The sequence below is a fragment of the Dipodomys spectabilis genome, unplaced genomic scaffold (assembly GCF_019054845.1).
Source record: "Dipodomys spectabilis isolate Male_0828 unplaced genomic scaffold, ASM1905484v1 ptg000024l, whole genome shotgun sequence".
In the NCBI taxonomy this organism is placed as follows: Eukaryota; Metazoa; Chordata; class Mammalia; order Rodentia; family Heteromyidae; genus Dipodomys; species Dipodomys spectabilis.
The window spans coordinates 25,635,393-25,655,353 of NW_024870701.1; the positions used below are offsets into that span (position 1 = coordinate 25,635,393).

General features: G+C 47.9%; 1 protein-coding gene across 4 annotated transcripts in view; it reads left to right on the top strand.

The window, feature by feature from the left end:
• Positions 1 to 19,961, top strand: part of Ctif (cap binding complex dependent translation initiation factor) — a 230,929-nt gene that overhangs the window by 30,490 nt on the left and 180,478 nt on the right. For all 4 annotated transcript variants that reach the window (XM_042675223.1, XM_042675225.1, XM_042675226.1 and 1 more), the window contains exons 2-3: positions 7,782 to 7,987; positions 19,415 to 19,486. In XM_042675223.1, coding sequence (XP_042531157.1) covers positions 7,808 to 7,987; positions 19,415 to 19,486 — 252 coding nt within the window. In that variant the 5' untranslated portion in view covers positions 7,782 to 7,807. The remainder of the gene's footprint in view (positions 1 to 7,781; positions 7,988 to 19,414; positions 19,487 to 19,961) is intronic.

The following is a 19,961-nucleotide window of genomic DNA, read 5'->3' on the forward strand; positions in this document are numbered from 1 at the left end:
TTCCTTCTTCCTCCTCCATCTTCCTCTTCCTCTTCCTCCTCTGTGCCTCTGTCTTTCTCTTTTTCTGGTACTGGTACTTGAACTCAGGGTCTTGTGCTTTTACTTGGCTTTTTTTTTTTTTGCCTGTAGCTGATGCTCTTGAGCCATGTCTCCAATCTAGCTTTTTGATGGTTAGTTGAAGATGGAGTCTTATAAACTTTTCTGCCCATTCTGGCTTCAAACCATGATCCCCAGACTGAGTAGCTAGGATTGTAGACAGGAGCCACCAATACCTGGCTTGATTAACAGAATTACCTGTGATGAGCCCAGCCCTGGCTCCCACAGGACCAAAGGAAGGAGCAGATGGGTCTCTATCTGTTAAGGGCTGTGGTTTAGCTAGCTCTTTACTTGACTCACACAGAGATGAACTGGTTTATGATAGGGTATAATGGGAGCAGAGGACATCTCTGGCCTTACTCTTCCTGAGACACCAGGAGGGGTACCCCGTGTTTGGACAGAGCTTGGATGGGCACTGCATTCTGTGGTTGCTTATCTTCTTGGTCAGAGCAGCCCAACCCCATCAGAGTGATGCCATCTTTCCACAGTAGCTTTGTGGCTATCATCTGCCAGGCTCAGTTGAGTCTTGCTCTTCCGGAAGCCTTTCTTCCTTGGTGTAATGATCTTGCACAGTTCTGGTTTGGAGTATCATATATTGTCACTGTTCTTCATTTATTTCCAAGTTCTTAGGGGGCACTTATCATTTGTATATCAATAGACTACTCCTTGCAGAGGATTCTCAAGCTCAGATGCCTATAAGGGGACTAGAGAAGGCAAATGTCTAGGCAAGGGGTGCAATGGGTGTGCTGACTGTGAGCAGTGGGGAGGCATTAGGGAAAGCCAGGTCTGTGGAAAACTGCAGATTGAGTGCCTCTTTAAATGGGTCAGTGCTCTTTAGTTCTAACTGATAGTAACAGTATGGCAAGGTGGGCTAATGTTGCTAGTTCTTCATTTCTTTCTTTTTTTAAAGGAAAAGCCAAGCATGTGAATTTTTTATGTGCAACATTTTGATTTATAATGTTGCTTCAAATATTTAAAAAACCTGGTCAAGCAAAACGCATTATGATCCAAACTTGCCCCTTCCTCCCCAAAATAAGCCACGGCAATCTCTACCTGTGGCGATGCTTCTGTGGGTGGTCAGGTATCATCCCAGGTGAGGGGGAGTGTACCTGCCTGTGTGTACAGGGGCCAAGGGCCCAGTGAGCAGCTATCTCAGCTGTTCTGAGAGGCTTCTGTCAGCTGGGGTCAGGGTGACAGCCAGTAGATGAGTAGTATTGTCCTAGAAGAAGAGGAAGGGAGGGCAAGCATTGCCATTCTCAAAAGTGAGCTGGGTGGGCTCCCATGGCTCACACCAGTAGTCTAACTACTTGAGAAGCTGAAATCTGAGGGTCAAGGTTCAAAGCTAGCCCAGACAGGAAGGCCCATGAAACTCTTTATTTCCAATTAACCACCACGAAGCTGGAAGTGCAGTTATGGCTCAAGTAGTGGAGTTAGGCTAGCCTTGAACAAAAAAGCTAAAGGACAGCACCCAGGCCCTGAGTTCAAGCCCTAGTACTGGCGCACACACACACACACAAAAGAATAAGCATGTAAAAAGTGAACCAGCTCTACCTTCCAGCACAGGGTTTTGATGATGAAGACCAGGGTGAACAGATCTGCAAGTCCCTGACTCAGCTTCTCACAAGTGGCTCTGTACTGTCGGGGCTCCAGCTGGGCTCTGGTTCAGGAAGCTGTTGCCAAGAGGGAGAGCTCTGATTGGGGGTTTTGGTTACCCTGAAAGAGATGCTGGAAATACAGTGTCACCTGAGAAAGTGTGCCCAGGGTACTGGGGCCACCAACTTGAAGGAGCTTTCTGGCTTTAACCCAAACTCCTCTTCTGGGTGTATTACTGGGTTCAGGGCAGGACACGAATGGTCTCCCTGCCCAGCATGCCTTCAGTTTGTTTTCACTCAACCAACTGTCCAGATACATTTTTGAGAGCTGGTGATGGAGCCAACTCATCTACCCCAGGGCCCAGAGAGAAGAGAGAATGGTCCCCACGAGTCCATGTGTCCTAAAATGGCTGAGGAGAGAGCCAGTCTGATGTCCACACGGGTCATGGAATGAGGGAAGGCTGAGGTCTGCAGACAACTGGCATTCAGAGATCATCACAATAACCAGTGGTAGCCAGAGTGGCCAAGGAGACCTTCCTAGAGGAATTATGCCTGCAGGGGGGCTCCAAGGATAAGAGTGTGGGGTTTGGAGAAGTGGGGAGGTAGGAGAGGGACACAGGGATGGTTGTGAACCTAATGATGACTACAACCAATATATCCATGCTTTTGCTGCATACCTGGCTGAGCCAAGCATTTTTGTCACACATTATCTCTCCCCAAGATACTCTGAGATGCATCCATGGTCAGCCTGCCCCACACCACACAGCTGCAAGAAGCTAAGCCAGCAGGGGACCCAGAATCGCATCGCGGAATGGTCATAGTGCCTTGACTTCAGCCAGGGACGTGTCTGGCCAGTGACTCTGGAGCCTATGGCTCTGTCTGTTTCATCCATGGCTTCCATATCCCCTCGCATCTGCGGGGCACAGTGTGTGGCAGATACTTAGTACATCTTAGCCGGGATGAATTGTCTTGAGAAGGCTTCAGAAGACTGAGGGAAGAGGTGAGCCCCAGTTCCAGAGTAGGTTGCTGGACCGCAGCGTCCTTTAGCTTTGATGAGTCGGGCTTAGAGAGCTGAGGAAGCAGGCTCAAGAAGGACTGATCCTCCGATCTCAGCCTCCTGAGTCTCTGGAGTAGGAGAGTGAGGGCTGAGAGATTAGAGGCCAGTCTGCTCCTGCCGAGCTGGGATGGAGACAGGTGTAGGGGGATCAAATCCTCAAGGACCTTACCATCTTGTCAAGACAAGAGGAAACCCCATAAAAATTTCAAGAGCAGAGAGAGGTTGGGTAACTGTGAAAGGGAGGGTGAGAAGATGCCAAGAGAGTGGATGGGTGATCGGTGCCAGCGGCCAGTGAGGCCCGAAGTGCAGACATCCAGGAATAACACAGGAAGCTCAACCTCAGAGCTCACCATGATGCCGTCCCTCCTGGTGTCCCTAGTGCAGCCACTGCAGCGGAAGCTGTTCTTCAGGTCTTCCTCCTCCTCCAGGAGAAACACTTGCTCATAGAGGCCTGGACTCTGAGGCAGTAGTTGTTGAGAGTAGGAGCCACACACCCCCATTCTCTTCCCTTTACCAATGCTCCCCCATCCCCCTCCCTCAGGGGGATCCTGCCCGGCTTGCAATCACCCCAGGGCCACTCCCAGGACCAAGCAGCAAGGTCCACGTCCAGGCTTCATTAGCTTTCTCCATGATGCTCTGAAGGGACCATGGGCTTGGTCTAGGCCCCGCCTGGGATGGGGCTCACGGAGTGAGGTATAAGGACTATGGGATGGCAAGGGTGTCACTGCTGTCATCATTCCTGCCTGATATTAGTGATTATAACCCTGAACTGTAGGTGCAGTCACAGAGCTTAGTGGTCACAGGAGGGGAAGCTGATTCTCAGTGGGGTTATCTACCATGGCAGGCTGTTGAGAGGCCTATATCTAAGCTGTGTCTCTAACCAGATGCATCTGACTAGCCTCAGCCTGACTCACCTCCGCCTAGTTATCCTCATCTGCACAGAATAGAGGCTGGGCTGTTCATGTGAGCTTGTGGTTATGTGGCGTGGATCTCAGGAGTCCCTCCTGTGCCGATCGGGCCACCTGGATGTATCTAAGTCTGAGGTTCAGTCTTGCAGGATTCTAGGCAGATGCTGAGATGTGCCTGACTTTGCAAGTCCAAGGTGGAAGTGGTGCCTGGCATCCACCAGGAGATGAAAGCCCCGCCTGGCCAAGTCCCAACTGTGCAAGCTCTGCCCTTATCCTGAGTGAGCCAAGGAGGGGTGGTCCCCTCCTCCTCCTTCTGGGATAATTCACCATTATCCGTAGGTGGGGTATATGAACAATGGATGAAAGGGGTGGGGGAAAATAACAAAGGGAAAAAGGTAGTTACAAGAAAGAAAGGATTGACGATATTATCCAGATCTGGGCTATAGCTCTCTAACCTACAAATGAACCTGGGAACTTGTTAGAAATGCAGAATTCACCAGGTTTACTGGCCATGCCTGTAATCTCAGCAATTAGGAGGCTGAGGCAGGATTTCATGTGCCAGGATACCAGGAGGACTTTGTCTCAAAACAAAAAGACAGAGAGACAGAGACAGGGAGAGACAGACACAGAGAAAAATGGGGGGAAAGGAAGGGAAGGAGGGGGGGGTCTCAGGCCCTCCAACTCTGATCCATGAAATCTGACTCTGCATTTTTTTTGGGGGGGTGGAGGGTCGGTCATGGTACTTGAACTCTGGAACTGAGTGCTGTCCCTGAGCTCTTTAGCTAAAGGCCAGTGCTCTACCACTTAAGCCATAGCACCACTTCCAGTTTTCTGGTGGTTAAATTGGAGATCAGACTCTCACAGACTTCCCTGCCCAGACTGGCTTTGAACCATGATCCTCAGATCTCAGCCTCCTGAGTAGTTGGGATTACAGTTGTGAGCTACCGGTACTGGCTGACTCTGCATTTTAACAAGATGCCCTGTGACCCCTGTGTCATTGAAATATGGGAAGCCTCACCCTGGACCAGTGGATTTCAGCTGTTTTATCTTGCCTCACAGAGAGAAACACAGACTGGGCAGGTGAAGCAAAAGTCTCAGAAACAGTAATTACACCTTCATTGTATGTTTCTATGTAGTGATACATTGTTTAATACCTAGATCATGACACACAACATCTGGTGTGCAGCCCATGAAGTCCCCCAACACCTGTAATTGGAAAAATACCCCATCAGATGTGTAACAAAGAATTAAACTGGAGGTGACAGTGGTGGCTAGTCAGGCATTTAGAGGATGACAGATGACCTTAACTTCTGGGACCATAAATGTTGCTCATTTCCAAGGTCACCCACCACCAGCACTGTACTGTTTCTGAACTTTCTCACTTCCCGGGGGTTGGGGACCAGAGGCTGTGGTCACAGATGTCTCCTTTCCTCTTTCCAAAGATGTCTGCTTGTCTCTGACAAACACTGCTGGGGCTGAGTCATCAGGCCAGCACTGAGCCCAGTGGAAGTAGATTGCGGCGGGGGGGGGGGGGGGGGGCTGGGGGATGGTGTTCTGTCTGTGCAGAGGCTGGGGTGTGGGCTGGACAGGGGGAGGGAGTTGGCAGGCAGTGTGTTCCCATGGCTTTCTCAGTGTGGCCATGAGCATCTTCTCTCCTGGCAGTCTGACCTTTCTCCTCTCATAGGCTTTGCAGGTAGCATGGTAGTCCCTTGTCTGGGGGCTGCCTGGGAGCTGCCTGGCATCTGGTGAAGGAGAATTCCAGCCCTAGTTGTGTGCTCTGGGTGCAGGTCTGGGGAGGCGGTAAGGGGAGAGGAGGCAGAGGGAATGGGGTATAACAGACAACAGCTAGGGTTATGTGTGACAGGGCCAGCTGGAGCAAAGTGCTGGTGGGCTGGGGGAGGTAAAAAGCCGGTGGGTGTGATGAGTGGAATTAAAGAAGAGTAAGGAGGACCGGCCAGGGAGGGGAGAGAATAGTTCAGGTGTTACCTAGATGCACGATGGCTACTCAGCTGGGGTGGGGGGAGCAAATGTGGGGTCCCTAAGGCTGCTAATCTCAGGAACACCAAGCAAGCCTTCTATGTCACCCCCAGATCACTTGCAGTTGGCCTAGGATCCAAGGAAACTAAGCCCCTAGCTGCAACCCAAAGCCAAAATCCAAGCCAGGAACAAGTAGACCTTGAATCATCCCAGCTTCTGTGGGAGATTCAGCAGGGTGCCGGGCTGGGTTGGCTCACTCAATGCTGAGAGGTTGAAGGGAAAACGCAGGAGGTCAGGCTGCCTCCAGCAGGGCAGAGGCTGGCAGGCAGCCAAGAAGACACTGCTTCTGGTTTGCAGGTCATCCCAAGTCACCCCTGGGGATTGGAGGGGGAGGTACTGCCCCTAATACCTGGCTGTTCTTAAAAGGATTGGCTAAATTTGTAGCTCCTAATGCCATTTGTCACTCGCTGGTGGGAAAAGATCCTGACATGCCTGAGAGGCTCTGGCTATTGTCTCTGGGCCAGCGGGGCACCCCTTAGTGTAAGCCTTACCTTTTCCTCCAGATCTGCTGCCCCAAGAGCACTGTGAGCCTCTGGGCTCAGAGCCAGGCAGCACCAGCGGGTAGAGAAGAGACAGACACTGGGACCTAACGCCCTGTGCCCTGTGCTTTGTGCTAGCTTTCTAAGGAGGCTGGCCTGCAGGAAGCGGGTGGATGTTGGGGCTGGTGGAAGGAGGGGCCAGCAGTGTGAGGAATGGTGCCTTTCCATCAGGGAACAAGTGTGATTTTCATTTCTGGCTATAAAAATAGGCGCCCAGGCACCCAGGGCTATAGTGGCAGCTGCTCCAGGGGGGAATGGCTGACATGGCTCCTGGCAGCACAGGCCTTTAACACACAGGTGCAGCCACAGGAGGACAGTGTGGCTTTCCCTTTCCCCAAGCCCTGTGCTCTATTCATAGGCAAAGGGCCCCGTGGTCCTCCTGCACCGGGGACCTTCCCATCATGTGCTCATTTGTCTCTCCCCCCCCCCCCCACCCCCCAGCCTCACTCCTCACAGAGAAGTGCAGCCTCAGCACTTTTCCTGCTCCTGCTGTGGTTTTTGTTGTTGTTATTCCTCCCCATCCATCACCTAACAGGGAATAGGGGCAGGGCTGGAAATCAGGGATGTCTGTGGAGGCAAACACAAGTTCCTGGGTTGTACCTGAGAGAGCCCAGCAGAGTGGGCCAGATGCTCTGGGAGCCTGGATTACGGCCAGAATCTGGAATCCTTCAATCCCTCTGAAAACAACTTCCTTCCAGTTCCTGTCCGTTCTGGGATGTACCTGTCAGGTGTGCCAGGGAGCCCTGGATAAGACCTGAAGTCTTTGAGGATTAATGGGCGTGGCCCTCGATTCTGACTGTCTTCGCAGGTGGCTCCTTTTCAGTCCTCTCTGGACATCAGCCTTATGGTTCCCATTCAGCTCAGGCTATCTGTCCAGCGTCAGGCATTGAACCTGCTCAAGACTGCCTTCCTGAACCTGCACTTAGTAGGGGAGTGCACACACACACACACACACACACACAGAGCACTCAGTGTATTAACTGCTTGTTGGGGTGGCACTGAGGAAGAACTGGGAGGTATCCTTTAGGTTGTAGTAGGCTATGGGAAGGTAGGAGTCAAAGACTGGTGGGCTGTGACTACTCACTTGGAGCCTTGCTGTGTGACCTGGAACATGTTGCTTGGTGTCTAAGACATTGCTACTGCTCCGATGTTTCATGAGTATAGTGATTTCTAGATTTGGAAAGTAGAGGGAAGGGATCCCTCACCCTAAAAGGGAGGGAAGCATCCTGAGTTAGCTTTCTACCACTGTATAGCAAGTTATTACCACCATGATGGCTTGCAGGAGTACTTGCAGCATTGAGCTGTTCTCTTTCCCCTTCACCAGCAACCTTTGAGGATGAGGAACCAGGCTAGCTAGTTAGGCAGATCACCTGCATTCTCTAGCCTTAGTCTCTCTCTGTGCATGGTGAGAACCCAGCATATTCTTAGGCTAAAGATCAGCCTGTAGACCACTGACCTGTCTGACAATTGGTTGACCATGCCAGAGGTGAGAATATTTCATCTTGGCCTCCAGCAGTGTCTTATGGAGCCTGTCTGTCCTCTCTCTCCCCAGCCCACCCACGCCCCTGAGCCAGAGGAATGGAGAACTCCTCAGCAGCGTCGGCCTCCTCAGAGGCAGGGAGCAGCCGCTCCCAGGAGATCGAGGAGCTAGAGCGCTTCATCGACAGCTACGTGCTGGAGTACCAGGTGCAGGGGCTGCTGACCGACAAGACAGAGGGCGATGGTGAGAGCCAAAGGACACAGTCTCACGTCTCCCAGGTGAGCCCTGACCCAGGGCCTTGGCGAGATCAAAGATGTGATACCAGGGATCCCAACTCCAGCAGAGTGTGGTCACCTGGCCCTAGACTGCCAAGATGTGGATGGCCCACTCTGCCTAGTACCCAGGATCCTAGAGGAGAGGCTTTGACATCCAGATAAGAAGATGCCCCCTGCCAATACCCACACATCAGCAGTGTGCTCTTTGACCTCTAAAGACCACCCATAACATCCTTACATGAGCAGCTGAGGCCCAGACAGACTCTTCTGAGTCTTTGAAAAGCACATTCATTGAGCACTTTTCCTGTGCTCAGCCACTGTCCCTTCCCCTCCACAAGCTTACATTCTAGATGAACAGAGCTTATCATAATGCATCAATCATGTATGCATTTTCTCTGACTTCCAATGCAGCCAGCAGTTACTGGTAGCCGAAGAATCGCATATCTCAAAACCCTCCCCACAGCTCCACATTCCGATACATTCAGACACATGAAGCATTCTGACCAGAGCCTGATGCAGGTCCCACCCCTTCTGGGTCAGTCTGGCAGCACTGGCTTTTGATAGGAGGTGGCCTCATTTGCAGGATTGTGTCCTGGGATGCAGTCACTCTGAGTAATGTATGAACATGTCTTGCATGGATCTTTATGAGCTTCTGTGTGTGTGTGTGTGTGTTGTGTGGTACACATGTGCACACGCATCCTAGGCCTTGAATTCAGGGCCTGGGCACTATCCCTGAGTTTAATGTGCATAAAGCTCAGACTCTACCATTTGAGCTATAGTTCCACTTCTGGCTCTTTGGTAGTTGATGGGAAATAAGAGTCTCATGGACTTTCATGTCAGGGCTGGCTTCGAACTATGGTCCTCGGATCTCAGCTTCCTGCGTAGCTAGGATTATGAATATGAGCCACTGATGCCCAACCACATGGGTCTGTATCCTAAGGCAGTAGGTATTTTCAAGAGTTAGTTTCAAATGTGTTTCTGGCTGCCTGTGCGACCTTGGGTAAAGCTGTCAGGGTCAAAGGCTTAGTTTTACTTAGCAAATAGATATTATCCTGATGAGTTAGGAATGCTGGAAAGGAGGACTAGAGGTATAGAAGCTACAGAGAAGCAGGTGCTGCCCACAGTAGCAGACAGGGTAGAGTGGGGAAATTAATCTCTTCAGGTTGAGTTGGTTAAAGGGAGAGGAAATAGGTGAATTCATTCTTATTGTACTCTGGCAGCATCAGAGCTGATGTTCCTGGGAGCAGACTCTGTGGACATTCCCCTGGAGATAGCCTGTGCCCCCTGCCTTTTCTGTGATGTAGAACAGCAGCCTCCCCCTCCCCCCAGGGTCCTCTGGCTGAACTATGCAATTGCCAGAGGAGGAATCCAAGGAATTGTGAAACTTCACTCCAGAGAAAAACATTGCTAATAGTAGAATTCCTGTGTCCAAAGCAACCATTGGAGTGGAGGATAGTTTGGAAGCCAGGGATCTGCTGGCACTTCTCATCTGTCTGTAGGACAACTGAGCTCACTGAGGGTAGAGAAGGTACTGCAATGCCTGCAGCCTTGCTCTGCACTTTTTCATTCTGCTCCTGGGATTGGGAGAGGGGACTCATGCTTGGATGCCCAGAATCAGGTTGTATAGGCCTCTGGAGAGGCTCTAACAGGGTATTTGTTATGATGCAGAAGTTGGGGAGCACCACCCTTGTAATATTAGAGTACAACCTTAAACTTCCTGCATGTACTGAAGTTTTCTGGGTGAATGCAGACGGCTAGTAGGATTCCGGGCCCACTCTTATATGGGAGATCTGCTCCCATCAAGTCCTACCTCCTCTCTCTATGACCACAAACACATCTGGCCACAGACTCCAGAGGAAGGACAGCTGTGGCCAACTTGATTCTAGGCCGGGATTAGTTGTTTCTCCTTCAGACACTTCTTTAAAAAAAAAAAACAAAAAAACTCTATTGACACAGCTTTGGTGGGAAATAGTTCTGCTAAAGCACTTTGCTTGTTTTTATTTAATCAGATGACTGTTTTAAATGGAAAGCAACCACCACACACACACACACACACACAGAATGTCCCTATTTGTCTGTCATCTGTGGTGGTGGTGGTGGTGCTTTGATGTTTCTGAGAGAAGAAAATAGTTAAGAATCTTGGAAACCTGAGCAAGCTTGGGGGAGTGGAGAAGAATGTTACTTCTCAGTTGGTGATGTCATTACTTGGCATCTGAGATATAAATGGCTGTGGATACCTAGGGAGAAAATGCCTCATGGTACTGTTCAGTGTGTTCCCTAGTGCCTGCCCTAGTCACAACTAGGAAGGAAACATGGATGGCAGGGGAAAGAAGGGCTGGAGGAAGGGAGTTGTGGCAGAGCTAACAGGCTCACCTTATGATGCCCAGAAAGTAGACAGAAACAGAGGAAGAGGCTAGGGACAATCCTTTCAATGTCATGCACCCAGCAATTCCCTTCCTCCAATAAGTTTCTACTACCTTCTGTCCAATTATGAACTCATCAATGAACTAACTCACTGATCAGGTTCTCATGCTCATGATCCAGGCACTTCCCCAAAGTCACACTGATTGAAGACCAAGCCTTCAACACATGATCTTTCAGATACTTTATACCCAAACTACAACAGACAGATAAATTGATGGAGAAAAGATAGGTAGGTAGGTAGGTAGATAGATAGATAGATAGATAACCAAAAAAATAGATAGCCAGAAGAATGTATGTGGTTTCCCAGCTCTTGTCCATTATCCTATCACCCTTTTTCTATGTTTAGGACTCTTTTTTTTTTTTTTTTTGTCAGTTGTAGGGCTTGAACTCGAGGCCTGGCTGTTGTCCCTGAGCTCTTCAGCTCAAAGCAAACGCTCTCCCAGTTGAGCCACAATGCCATTTCTGATTTTCTGGTGGTGAACTGGAGATAAGAGTCTCACAGACTTTCCTGCCTGGGCTGGCTTGGAACCACGATCTTCAGATCTCAGCCTCCTGAGTAGCTAGGATTACAGGCATGAGCCACCAGCGCCTGGCTAGGATTCTTTTCTCTAATGATTCCAAGTCCCAATTTTCTATCCTGAAAATTGTCCTTATTCCATCCTTAGAAGGAAAGGGAACCATAGTATACTCTGAAGGAAGGAAACTGAAGCACAGAGATGGAAGATGGCCAAACCATCCCGCCTGGTGGTGCCACGCTGATCCTCGGACCCCTCTTCACCTTACCCCATCCCTCTCCATCTCACTTTGCCTACTTCTGGCTATGAGCTGTGATAGGGAATTATGTGGTTCATACATATTTTTCTTCCTTCTAGAAAGAAAATTAGGACTCTAAATCTCTTTGGCATTAACCTTGTATGGAATAGAATAGAGGGTTATGATGAGGAATGTTTGACACTTCTGATGTCATGGAGCGATCTGGAGAATGATCAGGAAACTTTAGAGCAATATACAACTGATTAAACAGAACCATTGATGCTTGATACCAGAAACACTGATATCTCCCCTGAGATCCAGCTGAATGGAGAGAAGCCTGTCCTGGACACTGGCATTTTTATGAGCCCCAATGTGACTCAGATAGGTGCTTGGGTTAAGTCCCCACATGGGACCCAGCTGTCGCTTTTCTCTGAGGCCAGCTGTCTCTTGCTGCTGTCTCTTAGAAGGGTAGAATGTGGGAGGATTAAGATTGCTTCCTACAGCCCTTTTGGTGCTGTCGGCCATGTGAAAGTCCTAGGTTTTGTCTAAGTCACAAAGTGCTCTTTAAAAGAGAAATAACAGAGCAGATATACGTGAGGGCAGGAAAGCTTTCACATTAGTATGCTGTCTTCTCTACTATGTTTTTCTTTCTCTTTTCCTTCATGTTTCTCCTTCCATGCTGGGTACCCACTCACCATTCGCTCATCCCTTTTCTGTCTGACTTCTGCATCTTCTCTACCCTCGATTCCATTTTTCCTGTGTCATGGCTCACAGGGGCTCAGTGGTGGACCAGCCATGAAAGGCTTACCAGAAATTGAGTTTCTGGGAGCATGGGAAGTATCATTATATACTTTTGTGTTGTTTAGGTTTTTTTAATTACATAAGAACTATATGCATACATTTGCATGGTATACAAGTTCAAGTATTACCAATAAAATCTGGGAATAAGTTGCATACATGATAACCTTTCACCCTGAACACTTCAGCATGTGTTTCCTAAGAAGGATAATGTCTTACTTAATAATAATAAAATCTTATATAACTGTAACATAGGAATTAAGCATTGATATCCTGCTATTATTTAATTTATAGACCTTATATTTCACCAAGGTTCCACTAAAAGATTATTAATAACTATGATGTTCACTTTTTGTGGCTTTGACAAAATATTTGACATAAAGAGTTCAGAGGGAGAGAGATTCACTAGTCTTGTGGTTTCATAGGCTTCTGTTTGAGGTTGATTGGCTCCATGTTTCTGGACCTATGTGAGTCAGAGTATCGCAGAGGAGAGCTCCCATAGCAGCCACAAAGCAGGGAGACAGAGACAGGAAGGAGCTAGGGACAAAGTATACCTTTTCTAGTGACCTACTTTCTCCAGTTAGACTCCAGCTTGCAATAATGCCATCAATCCAAGAGCCATGAGCTCACACCTGTAATCTTAGCTACTTGGGAAACTGAGATCTGAAGATCGTAGTTTGAAGCCAACTAGGCAGGAAAGCCTATGAGACTCTTATCTCTAATTAACCACCAATAAGCCAGAAGTAGAGGTATGGCTCAAGTGGTAGAGCACTAACCTTGAGCAAAAAGGCTCAGAGATAGTACAATGAGTTCAAGCCTGGCATAAGACTGGCACAAAATAAATAAGTAATGCCATCATATTATGAACCTATCAGAGAATTAATCCATTCATTAGGCCAGAGTCCTTAGTATCCAATAGCCTCCCAATCACTGGATTCGCCAACTTGGACCAGGCCTGCAATCTTTTTCTTATTTTTTGCCAGTGATGGGGCTTGAACCCAGGGCCTGGGCTCTGTCCCTGAGCCTCTCTGTGCTCAAGGCTAGTGCTGTACCACTTGAGCCATAGTACCACTTCCAGCTTTTTCTGAGTAGTTTATTGGAGATAAGAGTCTCAAGGACTTTCCTGTCTGGGTTGGCTTGAGCTGTGATCCTCAGATCTCAGCCTCCTGAGGAGGATTACAGGTGTGAGCCACAGCACCCATCCACTGGGGCCTGCAATCTTAAACTATTAAATTTTATTTAAGATTTAGATATTTAAATCTTGCCAGTAGCATTAAATCTTACCAATAGTGCTTTCAAAAACTCTGCTTGGAGGAATTCAATACCATGCATCGTATTTGTTATCAATCATTTTTCCTGGATCTACTTATTCCTTTTGTTTATTCTGCCACTTTCTTGTTGTGTAACCCTGGACAAGTTACTTGACAGTGTCTGTGTTTGCCAGATGGGCAAAGGTAGAGCATCTAAAAGACCCTAAAAAGAACTGTCAGTGTAACAGGCTTAGAATAGGCCCTCATTTAAGTGGAGCCTTGAAATATCATCTGGTGATTAATCTTTGCTTATCCATGTTGCCAAGTAGCCTCTCCTTTGTCTTTTATTCTTAGCTATTTCTTTTGTTGCATGCCTGGAAGTTTTAAGTGTTGATGTAGTTTGAGCTTGTATCTTAGATGTTAATTGGAATGCATTTTTCCCCCAGGGTCAGTACAAGGTAGACATCTAGAGGGATTTTTGCTTTAATGGCCCATGGGTTGTCTGAATTCCATGTGGCTATTGCAATCCTTATTCTATATTAAGTTCCCATTTGTACATTAATATGTGTAAGGTATGTTTTTCTCAGCTGATTTGTTTTGCTGTTCCTGTACTGATTCACCATCTGCTTTGGTCACAGTTTTTGATATCTGATAGGGCCACTTCCTGGCGGGACTTCAAACACTGTAAAAATGAGTCCAGTTCAACTTTAGCATCATCAGCCTCTTCCCCTCTGAGTTTCAGCCTCCTCTCTTTTCCTCCAGTTCTATGCTTCATGCTCTCCCCTATCCTTCCCACATCTGCTCAAAATCCCTTCCTACCCTGAGATGCATCACTAACCCATCTTCTTCATTGCTTTGTTTTGAAATATTTACAACATATGGAGCCAGGTGCTGGTGGCTCACACCTGTAATCCTAGCCACTCAGGAGGCTGAGATCTGAGAATCATAGTTCCAACCCAGCCCAAACAGAAAACTCCATGAGACTGTTATTTCCAGTTAACCAGCAAAAAGCAGGAAAAGGAGCTGTGGCTTAAGTGGTAGAGCACCAGCTTGAGTGATAGAGCTATTGGACAGTGCCCAGGCCTGATTGCAAACCCCTTTCTAGCCATAGATAGATAGATAGATAGATAGATAGATAGATAGATAGATAGATAGATAGATAGATAGATAGACAGACAGATAGATTTATAGATAGAGAAATACATTTCAAACATTCATTTCAAGTACAGAATCCATGTCTATACATCTATATTTATCAGATCTTTTTTTTTTTTTTTGGTCGGTTGTGGGGCTTGAACTCTGGGCTTGGGTGCTGTCTCTCAGCTCTTCAGCTCAAGGCAAGAGCTCTACCACTTGAGCCACAGCACCAATTCTGGTTTTCTGAGTAGTTTGTTGTAGATAAAAGCCTTAAGGACTTTCCTGCCTGGGCTGGCTTTGAACCACGATCCTCAGATCCCAACCCCCTGAGTAGCTAGGATTACAGGCGTGAGCCACCGGTGCCTGGCTTTATCAGATCTTAATCCTGTGTAGTATTTATTCCAGATTTTTCAGTTAAGATATAAATTATGATGGCTCTAGATGAAGCCCTAAAACTATTTTAGTGAGTTTCATATGCATTGTTCTTATATACAAAGGTTTCCCATGTGTCCTGCCTCCATCAATGAGGTTTTCAAGACACCACCTTTACCTCCTTAAGGGAATGCATTGTCAGGAAGCCCCAAGCTGCAAGCTGGTGTGACCTGTGTGTGAGGGTTCAGACACGTTGTCTACAACCCTGTCCTACTCTAGAACCATTTAGAAATGGTTTGGGAAGGTCTGTCTGGGTATTTCAGAGAGGTGACTCAGAGGCAACAAAGGGAGACAGAGGATGAGAAGGAAGGAGATGCTGAGGGAAGAACCCTGCCAAGATGGGAAGAGGTTGGAAGGGACGAGAGAGCTCCCAAGCTTGGGCTCTGAGGACAGGGGCTAAAATGCGGGTCCTTTGTGGAAGTCACTCAGGTGGGTGACCTGGAGAGGATGATGCTTTGGGGCTGCTGGGTGGTAGGAGCCCCTCAAGTCTAGAGGATAGAGCTTGGGGTGACAAGGGTGACCATTCTTCCTTGGTGCCTCCCTAGATGTCAAGAAAGCCACCCTGTCAGCCTCTGCCTCTACTGGGGGTGATGCTTGTGTCCAGCCTTGATGGGTCCCTCTGGTTTCCTGTGGGCTCCATCACTGTACTCCACAGACTATCCCACTTCCTGCTGCTTGTCTGGTCCACACTCCGTATCTCTCTCTGTTCCCATCCCTGTACCTCTCCCACTGCTACTAAGAAACCATACATGAGCAAGTTCTGCCTGTCTAACTGCTCCTTGCCAGAAGCTCCAGTCCCTGTCCATGGCTATCCAGCATCCCTTCCTCCTCTTCACCTGTCTGGATGGCTCCTGTCAGGGGACCATGGCTTACCCATGTCCCTCCCCTCACAGCCCCTGTGGAGACCATGACCTCCCCTCCCACCACACATCCTCTGTTTTCCCTGCATGGCTGCTGGGGGACCTCTTCTTTCTTGGTGGGGGAGGCACACAGAAGGAGACCAGGACTTTTGGTGGACATGTATGAATCTAAATTGACCACTGATAAGCAAGCCCTCTGCATGGAGCTTGGCACTCTGGGACACTTCTCCAAGCAGAGCAAGTCTGCCTGCAAACATGTAGGCTGCACCATCCTCTCTATGCAGGTTTGTCTCTTGTGGTAGGTCCCACCCTGCCAGGGGCCACACCAGCCCCAGGAGGAGCTGTGACCACCCCTGACTCACAGCTGTATGGGATGCCACATCAGCTGTGATTGAAATCTCTGGGACACTGGGAAGGGAAGAAACAGCAGTAGTAGTTACCTTATTCATCCAGGGGACAAGAAACCATACCAATATACAACAGAGGGATTGTTTGTACAGTAGTTTAAACATATACATAAACATACACACATGTATATACATTGTAATTATATTTAGGTCAGACCAAATTACATGGTGCAAATGTACATATGTACATATGTGTGCACATTACTTTTTGTTTTGCAATTATTTTAGGCTTATAACCAAGGTACAGAAATCATTCCGAATTTACTGTCACACAGCTTCCCCTAATACAGGCATCTTACATAACCTTGGAACAGTGATCAGAACAAGGAAACTAGCTGTTAACTGGAGACTTTCACTCAGAGTTTACCAACTTATTATTAATTTCCCTTTCTCTGTTCCAAGGTCCAAATTTACATTTGTCATCTCTCCTTACTCGGCCCTAGATCTGTGATGCTTTCTTGGTCTGAGCACTGCTCACTGATTTTGGACAATATTCATTGATTTGGGTTGTATGGCATTTCTTGTAATTACATTAAGGTTGAGTATTTGGAGCAAATATTTCAAAAGTGATGTGCATGCTCAGCGTACAGTGTGGATATGTTTTACTACTGGTATTGTTAACCTCTCTCATTTAGTTAAAGTGTTGACTGATGGATTTCTTATTTTTCAATTAATAAAATGTTCTGGGAGAGATATTTTGAGATTACAATTCTCCACAAGCAGAAATCTAATCTAGGGAATTATTTACCCAGATGATAAAAGAGCTAAGAGGCTAACGGAAATAAATTAGCACCTATAGTTAGCCATTATCATATCTTAATGTGGTGTCAGTGTAACTTGTATCTGCTGAGGGCTAGAGCCTTGAAGGAGACCAGGTTGTTACTGGTTAATGTAAAGAGTAGGAAACAGAAAGAAAAAAAGAAGGGTATGGAGAGAGGCAGAAAAGTGGAAGAAGAAAGGAGGAGGAGAAAAAGAAGAGGAGAAGGAGGAGGAAGAGGAAGAGGAGGAGTAGGTGGAGGGGGGGAAAGGAAGGTGGGGAAAATGGGAAAGGAGAAAGATAGAGGGGAAAAAGGGAGGGGGAAAGTACACTGGCTCCTTCCTTCTTCTGGTCTCCTGGCCAAGTCTAGCCAGAAGCTAGCTGGTCCAGGAGCCTGGGAAGGCCAGCACTTCTACAATATGGAGCAGAATGGACATGGAATGGATCTACCATCTTTGCCATCTCCCAATAGAGGAGCCTCTGACCATATGTGGCTCTGAAGTACTTAAAGTGGGACTCATCTTATCTCAGATGTATGCAGAATGGATTTCAGTACCTAGTATGGAAATTAAACTATAAAAATTTTTCACTTTTTCTAGGCACTAGTGGCTTACTCTGTAAGCCTAGTTACTCAGGAGGCTGAGATCTGAGGATTGTGGTTCAAAGCAAGATCTAGCAGAAAAGAGTCCATGAGATTCTTATCTCCACTTAACTACTCAAAAACTGGAAATGGTGCTGTAGCTCAAATGGTAGAGTGCTAGTCTTTTTTTCTTTTTTTGGGTCCGGTCATGGGGCCTGAACTCTGTCCCTCAGCTCTTCAGCTCAAGGCTAGCGCTCTACCACTTGAGCCACAGCGCCACTTCCGGCTTTTTTCATTTTGCTTATGTGGTGCTGAGGAATTGAACCCAGGGCCTCAGGCATGCAAGGCAAGCGCTCTACCACTGAGCCATCTTCCCAGCCCCTAGAGTGCTAGTCTTGAGCACAGTGAGGCTCAGGGATCGCACCAGGTCCTGAGTTCAAGCCCCAAAACTGACAGAAATATAAATAAAATTCACTTTTATCAACACTATTGAAGTGGTAATATTTTGGATAATTGGGCTATGTGTGGCATATTATTTAACATAATTTACCTGTTCTTAAAGATCTGACTACTAATGCCATGCTGTGGTGGCTCATGTCTGTAATACTAGCTACTCTAGGCTGAGAGCTGAGGATCATGACTCTCAGCTAGCCCAAGGCAGGAAAGCCCATGAGACTTTTATCTTTAACCACCAAAAAGCCAGAAATGGAGCTGTGGCTCAAGTAGTAGAGTGCTATCCTGAGCAAAAATAGCTCAGAGACAGCATCCAAACCCTGAATTTAAACCCCAGGACTAGCACATGTGCATGCGTGCACATGCATACACCACACGCACACACACACACACACACACACACACACACACACACACACACACACACACACACACACACACAACCTGGCTAATAGGAAATGTAAAGTCAAGCCCTGACTCCTATCTGTGGATCTCATTTTATTTTGTTAGAGCAACTGAGAGACTAGGACCTGAGGACCAGTGTTTTTGAGGAAAGTATAAACTAGAGCAACTGTGGAACACTGGAACCCAGCCTTCACAACATCATAAGGCCTTTCCATCCAGAGCGCATGCCCTTGACTCACTGTCAGGCGGGTGTTCTGGACCAAGATTTTAGAAAACCAGGACAGTATTGTCCTGGAACCATCACACTCAAACAGCTTTGACTTGAGGTGTCAAACAGAGCCGAACCCCTCTGCATCTCATGTGTATGTGTCTATCACAGGAGTGAAGGTCGTATTTAGCAGCATTCCAGGCTATCGCACTACAAGACAGTACAGACACCACCACAAGGCTGCCAACACTTGACTGAGGAGTTGCCACGCTCCCACTGTGTTGTTGTGGCTGTACAGCGCTTCTTATAGAGAGCCTTCATCTCTACTTCACAGCACTGTCTGGCATGGTGTCCCCACTTCATAGATGATAGAATGAAGCCTGAGAGATTGCATGGGAGTCAGTAGCTCTCTTAACTTTCCTCAAAAGTACTGGTCCCCAGGCCACAACCTCTCAATCTAGATCAATAGGTAGAGAGTGAGACCTAGAATCTCTATACAGCAGACTTTAGGGACTCTAGTATCAGTACTCATCAGATCATACTTGGGAATAGACTAGCCCTTCCAGCTCAATAGACTTCAGCCTGGCAACTGGCAGCCAGTTTGGAGCTCATCCTGAGGCCATATCTGTCACCTGTAACTGGACATAACAAGCCAAGCAGAGACATACATTTGTGTCTCCTCCAGCTCCAGCCACACCCATGTGGATGGACAGAACCAGGTCAAGTGATCAGAGCTAGTGCTTGGTCATCTACACATCTGAGGATCTTGGCACCACGTGTGGCTGGCTTCAGAATATAACTGTACTTAGACCTGATAGTAGGGATGGATTTGCCATTGAAAATACCTTGTCAGGATTTTCTTCTGGCCCTGCTGCAGAGGTGCAGGGGGCATCTGGGAGCTGGGCAGAGTGAGGCTGTGCCTGTGTGTCCTGCCATCACTGACCTTTCTTCCTTTCTGCCCTGCAGTGGACAGCGGATTGCAGCAAGCAGCTAGACACCAGCTGCTCCTTCCCCCGAGGACGAGCTCCCCCACAGCAGGTAAGGGACCAGCTCTGTGCTTGTTGTGTAGGGGGTGGGTGTCATCGGGGGTCTTGCTTCTCTGGGTCCCTAGGCTGGCCTGGTCCCTAGGGTCTCTGTGGCTTCTGAGAGGTGGGGATGTGGGACAATTAGGGAGATGGAAGAGACAGCAGGGTGTTGTCTGTATCTCTTTGGCTGCAGTGAAGTACCCTGCCTCAAACATACTTATTCTTCAGTCTTTCTAGTAGTAATAAATGTAATAGCAAACACCTGGAAATAATCCAGGTGTGCACTGAGAGGCAATGGAGAGATGCTTTGAAACATACCCTCATGATGGTAGAATATTTTACCCAGGAAGCCAGGTGACTGAATTGGAGGTTCATGAGCTCACATTGATGGACCACCCCCGCCCTAAACACCGAGACTCTGGATTTTGATGCTACTGGGGTACTGGGGGGAAGGGGAACACTTCCCTCCAGATCTTCAGAGGGAGGGA